The sequence below is a fragment of the Rattus norvegicus genome, chromosome 8 (assembly GCF_021556685.1).
Source record: "Rattus norvegicus strain SHRSP/BbbUtx chromosome 8, alternate assembly SHRSP_T2T, whole genome shotgun sequence".
In the NCBI taxonomy this organism is placed as follows: Eukaryota; Metazoa; Chordata; class Mammalia; order Rodentia; family Muridae; genus Rattus; species Rattus norvegicus.
Genome location: NC_141541.1, coordinates 40150251 through 40160736, shown reverse-complemented (window position 1 = coordinate 40160736; position 10486 = coordinate 40150251). Strand labels below are relative to the sequence as shown.

General features: G+C 51.0%; 1 protein-coding gene across 1 annotated transcript; it reads left to right on the top strand.

Annotated features, from left to right (window-relative positions):
* Window positions 1-1049: 1049 nt before the first annotated feature.
* Vsig10l2 (V-set and immunoglobulin domain containing 10 like 2) lies at window positions 1050-10244 on the top strand. The gene is made up of 12 exons (XM_087564123.1): window positions 1050-1128; window positions 2160-2510; window positions 2773-3048; window positions 4591-4866; window positions 5357-5605; window positions 6177-6437; window positions 7859-8149; window positions 8477-8773; window positions 9409-9531; window positions 9781-9805; window positions 9959-10011; window positions 10136-10244. Exons 1-12 carry the CDS (start codon window positions 1050-1052, stop codon window positions 10231-10233), a joined length of 2379 nt encoding a protein of 792 aa, XP_087420249.1. The 3' UTR covers window positions 10234-10244.
* The last annotated feature ends 242 nt before the right edge of the window (window positions 10245-10486 follow it).

Below are 10486 nucleotides of genomic sequence, written 5' to 3'. Positions count from 1 at the left end.
TCTCTGAACCCAAGAAGAACCTGCCTAGGTTCTTTTACCTCGACAGCGATCCTGTCACCAGAACTTGACACCAGACATCAGATCTCCTGTGTCACTGGGGTCCAGGAATCTCACCCTCCCTTCAACCCTGCCAAAGAGGATGGAAAAATCTGACCCCATGTCAGACTGTCACTCAAAGACCATGAAGGCAACAGGACATGATAGCAAATATCCAAGATGAGGTATAAGAGAACTCTGGAGAAAATGCTGTTGTGCTGCAGCTCCAGATGCCACACTTCATCAGTTAAACCCTGTCAGGAGCACAAATGGTGCACCTACTATTTACTAGGCAAGGCTCACCTGTATATGTGTATGTGTTCCCATGTACAGATAGATGAGGGAGTCATATCCAGCATAGAGTACATAACATTTTAAGGCTTTATGAACTACAGCCCTACCCAAATCAAGACATAGGAAATTACCAAAATCCAAATGTTCACAACATACTAATGTAAATTTTCAGCAATGTTCACAATGTATCATAGCTTAGAGTGTAATTCTATCTATGAAGTTACCAAAGTTCCGAGAAGTTAGAAACTTCTTGAAATCCCATACTCCTTCGCCTATGTTTGACTCCTCCTACTAAGCCTCTGCTCACAAAATGGGGGGAGGGGCACAACCTAGAAGGGATGAAGGTCATTCATCAGTGTGTTGAACCTTAGTGCCTTTCCTTGGAACCTAATGTTGGGCAGGTGGCAGATCTTTAGGTTGGAGGCCTTATTCACCACCACATTCTATGGGGGCTCTAATATCATTCAGTTGGGTATACCCGTCCTCTCAGCTAGGCCTGTCCCTCCCTATACCCCCTCCCTAACTCCACCTTATGGATAGAGTGAATTATCAGGTAAATAATTCATGAGCTATCAGGCAGCGAGGGTAATAGGAGAGCAGGGGTATCAGGATGGCTGAGGTTGGCAACCTGAGTGTGATCCCCATCCTCCCAGGATTCCTGTGCCCTGAAGAGAGGGATTCGGGAATTAGGCAGGAGCCTCAGATGCCCTGATGGGGCCATGGTGTGTCTGAGCGCCCATCACAGACCCAGCTGCCGGCTGCTGATACTCTTCTGCCTACTGCATCCAGGGGCCTCAGGTGAGTGACACTCAGACTTTTCTCCATCCCCTCCCCACATCCCATTATTTCTTCCCTTTCTGCATTCACATAGTCATTTAATAGCATGCAGTCACGCCATCTATCTGCCAACATTTACTTAGCCTCACTAGCTCTAATACTTAATGTGCTGCTCTATTGTTAGTTGATAAATCAATGGAGTTGGGTGGACAGGTAAAAACTTCTCTCTTTCCCCTGGGTCACAGTAGGATTTGAGGAAGCTAGAGTCCTAGTCTGGAATCCTTACAGGGAAACCTCCAGACTCTGTGTAGCTCTCTTGTGTCCCCAGGACCGCCATGGTCATCCACCTAATCAGACTCACTGTAGGATGCTTGTTGAAAACAGAGTCTTGGTGATGGAGAGAGGAGTTGATGGTTAAGCAATCATGAGGAGATCACTTTGAATCTCAGAGTCCATGTAACAAACTAGGCATCCCTGCAAGCACCTGTTTCTCCTGGAGGGCTCTGAGGGACCCAATATCCTCTTCTGGTTTCTGCATGTGCATCCGAATACACACAAGTACACATATACTCAAACAGACACATGTGTACAGGTCCATACAAACACATAGATAAATACAATGAATCTTTAAAACAAACAAACAAACAAACAAACAAAAGACAGACTTCTGATCTCTGACCCCTTCTCAAACTTTGGAATTCGAACTCCCTAGTCTGAGGTGGTTTTTGGCAAATGATTGGATGGATGGATGGATGGATGGATGGATGGATGGATGGATGGATGGATGGATGGATGTGGGAGGCAGCAAGCAGGCAAGAGTGGAGAGGGGAGGCTCTGCTCCAGGATGCCCCTCTATGACAATTAAGCTCTCTTCAGTGCATCTAAATAGGGAGCCCCGCAGGCTCCTTCAGGGACTGTCTTTCCCACTGGCCACAGTAGTCCACTAGACTACCTGAGCCTACAGAATGCATAAAAGGCTCCAGGCTATGGGGTGGAATGCACCCTGGAATCTAGAGCAACACAGATATCATGCTTGTCTCTTGTGTTCCCAGACCAACCCTACCCAACCTTGAACACCCCTGGGGAGGAGGCTTCGTCTATCCAAGGAGTGCGGGGCAAATCTGTGGATCTAGAGTGCAGAACTGGGGCTGCCCCGGTGGCAGTCCTCTGGAGCTTCGCTCCACTGGGTTCCCTGGTTCTCCGGCCTGTGGCAGTCACCAATGGAGTCTCTTCGAAGGTGGAGTCCTGGGCATTAGCTCTGGGGGTCGTGAGTCTGAGGAACAGCACCCTGGTGATAGAGGAGCTCCGAGAGAGTGCCTGTGGCCACTTCCTGTGCCAGACCTTGCTCATGTCAGGTGGCCAGGTCCACACCACCTACTCGTACCTCACACTAACCGTGCTGGGTGAGGCACCAAGTCTGGTTGTCACCAGCCTTTGGCTAACCTGCTTCCTGTTTTCTATCTTTTTGCATGCACTTCCCATTCTCATTGCATGTGGTGAGCCCCAGATTTAAAGGGTGACTCCTGGAAGTGAGGAAACATAGGATTTGGAGGAAGGGATGTTCCAGATCAAGTGTCCAGACAATCCCATGGGCATCAGGGCAAGAGTCCCTGAACGCTGATCGGTCTATGTAGCAAACCAAAGGCTTCTCTGTCTTCTCATCAGTGCCTGTGTCTAAGCCTCGAGTGCAACTGAATGACCTGTCTCCAGTGGAAGGCGTCTCCGTGGTGGCCACTTGTGCTGTGAGGGAGGGCACAGAGCCATTGGCCTTCTCCTGGCACCATCATACACCCCAAGGCCCTGGAGAGGTCCTGGTGGGTCTTTCCCAACCAAGGCTCCAGCTAGATCCTGTCAACCGGACCCACCTAGGCTGGTACATGTGCAGTGTGGGCAATGCAGTCAACGAGCTCAAGAGTGATGGAGCCTTCCTAGATGTCGTCTGTGAGTTGGACTTGCCCCCCCCAAGTTTGCCTCTGCTCCCATTCCTGATGTCCCCACATTTTTTCACAAGAGTCCTCCAGTCTTCCAGAGACTCCAAAAGGTGTGTAGTAGAGGATGTTTTCCCCATCGGGACCCAACATGTCTCTCATGTCAAGGTTTTTAACCTTTGAAAGTCATGAATTCCCTTTCCTAGGAAAAGGAGTGTCTACTTGCATTCATGAGCTTACATACCACTTGGGGAGTGGCCTGAAAAGTTGGTCTTTATGTTGAGTATGTAAGGCTCTGACAGAGCAGCAGACCCCTTGGAGGATCAGGAGGAAGGACCATAATGCAGAGAGGACAGCAAGCTGGTCCACAAGACAAGGCTGAGGGCACCAGTTAGAAATCAGAAGGTCAACTCTGGAGGAGGAGAAGGCTGCTCCAGTGTCCAGACTGGTGGCCATATGTGTGTCTTTGGTCACTTGAGAATGTGGCCAATTTGAGCTCTATGAATAAGGGCAAAGTACACCCATGATTTTGAAAACTTTCTTGAAATAAGAAAATGCAAAACATCACAATAACTTTTAAATTCAGTAGCTGTTGAAATATTGTTTGGGATCTATTTGGATAATGTAAATATTGAAGTAAAGACCAGTGTGTGGTTTGATTGAATTTGCTATTTTTACTAAGGTTGACTATAAGCAATTTAAATCCACACAGTGCCCCCCTGCACCTATAGAGCCATGGTGCTCTAGAGAAGTCTGCTTAGTTGCTCTTTTTTTTTTCCCAAACTAGGTTGTCCTCATCGCATTGCCCAGGCTGGTCTTGAGTTCCTGATCCTCCTGCCTCTACCTCTTGATATTCAAGAATATGTTAGCTTGCCCAGTGGCCCCAGGGTTTTAAGGAACAGGAACAGATGGAGCTCCCTTAGTCATAAACTAGGTTCTGTGTGGGGATTATAGACTGAAAACATGGAGCAGTGATGTGAGCAGGAGATCTGGGGAAAGAGGTAGCAGCAGAAAGAAGGCAGGCAGAGACTTCCAAACCCTCTGGGACTTGGAGAGAATGTCAGGAGTGGAGAACCCAATTTTGGAGAACAGGAGAGGACAAGGCAGCTACTCAACGAAGTGAATACTACCACTGGCTGTAGGGTCTATGCTTAGAATGTTGGCCTGCCATTTTTTCTTCCTTTCTGGAATCTGGAGTGGCCAACCATTCCTCAGGCAATCCCTCAGTCCCAGACACCTAGAGTAAGCTCCTCATTCGACCTCTTTCTCCTCTGCCTAGTAGGGCCCCTGCTTCAGCCCAACCCTGCACTCCAAGCTCAGTTCTCACAACATGAGACTCCTGCCTCCAGCAGCCTTGCCCGCTCAATTCTGTACCGTGCCTGAGACCCATCCTTCCCAGTCTCTGAGCAACTGGAGGCTCCAGCACAGACAGGGCTTACAGACAGCCAATGTGCACCATGCGCTCCTGGAATGGCTGAAGAGAACCAGCAACAATAGCATGAGTGGATGAAAGGGCGAGGATGGAGTGATGCGATGAACCTTCCTTGCCCTCCAGATGGTCCAGACAAGCCTGTGATCACTGTGGAACCGCTGGGACTCTCTGAAGATGGGATCTGGGCCAGCGAGAAGGAGGAGGTGACGCTGAGCTGCCTGGCTGCATCCAATCCACCTAGTCACTACGTGTGGTTCCGTGACAACTCTCAGATCCACACCGGGCCCACCTACATCATCGCCAGTGCTAGCCGCACCCACACGGGCCTGTACACCTGCCTGGCACACAACAGACACCTAGATACCCACACCCAGACCACAGTCCAGCTCACCATCTACTGTGAGTGTTGGGTGGGGAGAGCATCCGAATCTGGAGTTTAGTCACACACGAGTCAGGCAGCCTCCAGCCTCCCTTGGGGAACCTAGGGTCAAAGCTGTTGGCTGCGGGGGAGAACTAGGGAAAGGCTAAGGGAGACCATGGGAAGAGGCTAGGGGACGGGAAGATCCTAGTCTTCCCCAGTTCTTCCCAAAGTCATTGTCTCCATGTTCTCAAGACCTGGACTGAGGCACAGAGAGGGGTACTGCAATGCCAGAGAGGCCAGCTGCCCGGGGCAAAGTTGAAAACCAAGAGCCTTTCATGGGGCCCTTGGAATCCTGCAGGAGCTCTGAACTGCCCTTAACCCTTTGTTCCTGGACCCAAAGGCTTAACATTTCTTGACTATTTCCTCCTCCTTTGTCACCCTGTTCTCCACATCCTGACCTGGGTCAGGCCTGCTGGGCACTGGCAAAGAACTCCTCTTCAGCTCCTTCTCACCCACCTCTCTACCCAGATCCCCCTGAAGGGCAGCCCTCCTGCGCTGTGCTCCCCACCCTCGAGGGTGTGACCCTGCTGTGTGCCTGGCCTGGGGGTTTTCCAAATGCTCAACTTCACTGGGAAGGGCCCCAGGGGATTGGCCCAAGTGCCTCCAGCAACGTCACCTGGAGTTATACAGTCACCGGACTTCCAAATGGTAGCGTCTTCACCTGTATGGGACAGCACCCAACCTTGGCTATACCCATCTTCTGCAGGGTCACTCTCTGTAAGTAGACACAGGTACCACCCAGAATGCTGGTATTCTAGGCAGTGTGGGTACAAATCAGGGGACATCTAGAAGGTCCTGGGGTCTGAAATTAAGCTCTGACTCACAGACATTTCAGGGAACAAGGAGATGGTGACATTTAGTTCTCAGCTTCCTGCCCATCATGGATTCAGCTCTTTTCAGTTTCTGCCCTGAGCCCTGACCTGTGACATCCTCACACTCACATTCTGCTTCTGCCTATTATATGTTGATCTGGAATAGACCTTCAGAGCTCTCTCTGCCAATGTCTCTTCCAATGTATCTTCTTCTGTATACCCATGCCAAAGACAGAGTTCCAATGTGGTTCTGTCTTCAAAGGGCCCAGACTGTCTGTTTGTCTACCTATAAGCTAATACTTGCCAACTTATAGAGAAGCTGCTTAGTGTCTGTCCCCCACCTTTGTGCTGCCCCATGGTCAGCCCTGGATAAGGGATGCAGACTGAGAGTGAGTGGAGAAGTAACTTAGGGGAGAGGTGGGCTTGCCAAGCCCTTCCCCTTCCCACGAAGCCACATTGATCTTATTTCTTTCCAGGGGAACCTTCTGGGAGCCCTACTTGTTGGACCACAGCCACAGTAGGTGACCAGTTTATCATGCTGAGCTGTGAGTGGCCTGGAGGTGAACCTCCCGCAATGCTGAGCTGGCTGGACAGACAGCAGCAGTCACTGGGTGACCTGAGCCCTTCCCAGGCTGTCTACCTCCTGCAGGCTCAGAGCGAACTGGCAGGCAGAGAGTTCACCTGCCAGGGTTCTCACCCACTCAAGGCGCCTGGCTCCCACTGCCAGCTAAGGCTGGGTGAGCAGGACACTAGTCATGGTTCTGGGGTTTGGACAGGGGGAGTTCTTCAGAACTAGGGTTAGGGGCTCTGGTGGGCAGTGCTAGGCTGCAGAAGTGAGTCAAGAGAGAGACGTATTCACTTTCCAGGAGCTCAAACTATTTACTTGGGGTGCGTGTGTGTGTGTGTGTGTGTGTGTGTGTGTGTGTGTGTGTGTGTGTGTACGTGCACACGTGCTCATGCATGCACGCATGAATCCTTACCACTCTGTTTGTAGAAGTCTGAAATCTAGTAGGTGATTTTCCCCTTCCATGTGCATTCTGAGGACTCCATGTGAACCCAGGTTGTCAGGCTTAGTGGCAAGCTCCTCTACACAGAGACATCTTACCAGCACTCCCCCACACCCCCATTTAATCCATAAAATGAGAGAGGTTGGTTGAGGTCAGTATGTCCAATAAAAATATAATATGAGCTAGATGTAATTTATTTAATTTAATATAGTTAAAATTCTTTCCCATGTAACAATGTTATTTATGAGTTATTTAACATTCTTTTCACCATCTTGAAAATGCAGCCTCTTTATAAGATTGCCATGCATCTCAATGTGTCCTGGCTTTACTTCAAGTGCTCAGTGGTCATATGTGGCTGGTGGCTATGGTCTGTATTGGACACCACTGGGCAGTACTGAATGGTGTGGGGACACTGGCTGCAAGTCTCATTTCCTCGTTTGCAGAAGAGAGGTGCCTGACCATACTCTTGGCTTTCGATGTTTCAAGTAGCAAAGCTCTCTCTACCTGTGTCCCTTGCTTTATCTACAGTTTGGTTCCTCCTTCTGTCTTCACCCACCCCCTTTCCAATCTATGAGCAACTGAAAAGAAAAGAGTCCAAGGTTTAAGATTTTGGGAGAGCAAACAGGAGTTATCACACGCAACAGATCTCACAAAAGGATTTCCCACTTACTTTCCAAAGTCTTTGAGGCTAGCATACTTTGGGGGCTTTAAGGAGACCCTCAGCCCAAAATAATTCCTTTCTGATTAATTGGTTTCAGAAATTCCATTGTAAAAAATTCAATGGCACCTGACAGTCTGGGGACTGTAGAGGCTGAGTGCCTTCTACGTCCTGCATTGTACCAGCAAGGAGATGGCAGGCCAGTACAGGAAGGAGGCCCCTGCTAGGTGCTGGTAGGGAAGTGAGTAAACACAACCCCTGCCTGAAGTAGGAGAGGCTGGGATGGGAAGGTGGGAGAACATTCGGGAACACTGCAATGACCAGCAGATCCTAGAGAAGACCACATCAGGAGTCTGAACAGGAGGGCTGAGTAGCCTAAGAAGAGCTGCCTTCTCTACTCACTCCAGCCACCACTTTCCCAACAATGGGGGCCACCACCTTCTCAACAGCTGGGGCAGCTGTTTACTCAGCCTTACCTTCTCTGTCCTTGCAGAAGTCCCACAGCTGACAGTGACTGAACCCCGAGTGTCAGTGCTGGAGGGAGAAGAGGCCTGGCTGGGCTGTGCTCTCCAGCGGGGCACACCACCTGCTCAGCTCCTCTGGCTGGGACCCCAGCAACAGCAGCTGGAAGGAAGTACTTTTGGATTCACGCTACACCCTGAGGGTACCCACCTGCGCCTTCAAGTCCGAGATGCTGACCCAGCACACCACAGGGGCACTTACCAGTGTGTGGCCCGCAATGCCTTGGGCAACAGTAGCCAGAGTGTGCTGCTGGAGATCCTGAGTAAGTGTAAAGGATGTGTGTGCTCCCGTGGCAAGAGATGTAGGTGCTCAATGGCTGCAGAGAGCTTCGCAGAAAGCTCTGAAAATTACCCTCTCCAAAATTTGGGCCCCTTCTAGAGCATGACCCAGGTGAGTATGAATCTGTTGGAATCCAGGCACACAGAAGTCCTCATTCCCTCATTTTATCAATGAGAAAGTGTGGTTTAAAGATGCTCGGGGATACACACACCATCCCGTCTATCTTTCCTCTCTGCAAACTCTCTATCCACAGGGGAACGCCATGTAACTGTTGCTAGGCAGACTGTCTGTGTCTCCATCTTCCCTCCAGGGTATCCAGCTCCTCCCAACGTCACCATCAGCCGACTGACCTACAGGCGACAGCGGAGAGAGGTGCAGCTGCAGTGGGCCATCTACGGCCCTGGCAACCTCACAGGCTTTCTGGTGCAGCAGAGGGCCAGTGTCCCCAGCTCAGAAGATGGTGCTTGGGAGGTAGCAGCTAGTGACATTGAGCCGGAGAGCAGGGACCGGCATCTGGGAGGGTTGGACCCAGCGGTCCTTTATGCCTTCCGTATCTTGGCTATGAATCACCACACGGCAGGACATCCTTCAGAGGTGAAGACACCAGGTGCTGGGCTAGCTGCAGGGAAGAACTCACCTCCTCCCACCCCACCCCCCAGAAAACTGAAACATGCCCCATGCTCCCCTCCACAGGGTACCATGCTCCAGCCCTTTGCCTCGTCCTTTAGCCTATCGTGCACGAGTCCTATCTGTTCTTTCCTACTGCTCTTTCCTGACTCTCCTAGGGCAGCTCAGGAGGCCCCAGGCACAGGAGCAGACCCCTAATTCAGTTTCAATCAGAAGGCACCGGAGAAGGAACGGATGCTAAGGGTTTATGAGGAACCCATTCTGTGCCTCAGTCCTCCATCTTGAAATAGGAGGGCTCAGTGTCCTGTTGCTCCTTCTATTCCTTATTTTATGGTCTGGTTCCTTCAGCCCCAAGATTGCCAAAATAAGTAGTTTCCTTATGTATCTTCTGCCAGAAGTGGGGATTTGGCTGGGGGTGCAAACCGTCAGCACCAGGCAGCCAGAACACCTCTTACGATGGGAAAGAACTGAACTCCACATTCCCAGGGTCCCCCACCCACAGCAGGCAGCAGAGCCTTTGGGAGGCACAGGGCACCGTCTCTGCCCCCTGTGAGTCACTGTTGCCTACGTTCATTGATGGGGGTAGTTAATACCATCCATGCTCTCACCTCCTAGTGGACCCTGCCTTCAGTGCCTACCCAGCTGTACTGGGTGCTGCAGGCACAGGAGCGGTGGTGGCATTGGCGACCTCTTTGTTGGTGTTCCAGTATGCTGCCCGGCACCCACACACTTTCCCCTGTGAGTGGGAATCTGAAAGGATGGGCTGTTCGACCCCATAGGGTGGCCAAGTGTAGACCTACCTACAGGAGAAGCTAGACTCTTTCCTTTGCTGTGATGTCATCCTTTGAGGGTCAAGACCCCAGGCAGCTTCAGGCATTGGGGCCATTCCCCTTAGACTCTGTATGGAGCCCACTAGGAAGGGGAGGGCCATTTTCCTGGGGTCCACACTGCACTGGTCAAGTAATGCCCTTTCATTTCTTCTCACAGGCCTGAGGCGACTGCTTATTCCTATGTGAGTGTACAACTTTATCTTTATGGGGTTCAGACTTTTCTTAATTGGGAAGGAAGGCTAGGAAGGTGCAGATGTCTAAAACATCCCTATCCCTCCTCTCTCTCCTTCCTCCCTCCCTCCCTCCCCCCACCTCTCCCACCTCTCCCACCCCAGGGAACACGAGCTGCAACAGAGGGCCTCCAGGGAAAGCACTGAGGCCCCAGCAGGTAGGCACCATCAGTGCCGATGACTACGCAAGAGTCCACTGCTGGTTTCCATGCATGTCAAGTGGTCTGAGAGCAGGCCCCACATCCCCACTTGCTCTTCTCTGTCCACTTATGTCCTTTCTAGGCACGGAAACAGCATCTATCACCTCAAGTCCAGACCCTATACAAGAATCCATCGATGCTCCAGTAAACGTCACCATCACAGTGACTGCAACACCGTAAGATCAGTAAAGGTGCAATGGGCTGAGGGAAGGCAGGCAGGCAGGGTGGAACGACCCCGTCACACTTTGGTCTTAAAACTTAAGGAGGCAATTGTTCCTTCCCCATCCAACACCCAGGAATCAACTACTTCCAATCCGACATCCAGACTCAAGAAGTGGTCCATGGCCCAGTTACAGTGCTCCACACGACACAAGAAGCACTGGTCCGGCTTGTGGCAGATAGAAGAAAAACCCACAACTGGAGACAACTGGGA

Excerpts from the sequence above, each read along its gene's own strand:
- Vsig10l2 (XM_087564123.1), top strand. The coding sequence starts at position 1,050 with ATGGTGTGTCTGAGCGCCCATCACAGACCCAGCTGCCGGCTGCTGATA. Across the intron at positions 4,867-5,356 it reads AGTCCAGCTCACCATCTACT|ATCCCCCTGAAGGGCAGCCC; the intron begins GTGAGTGTTGGG and ends CTCTCTACCCAG. Across the intron at positions 6,438-7,858 it reads CCACTGCCAGCTAAGGCTGG|AAGTCCCACAGCTGACAGTG; the intron begins GTGAGCAGGACA and ends CTGTCCTTGCAG.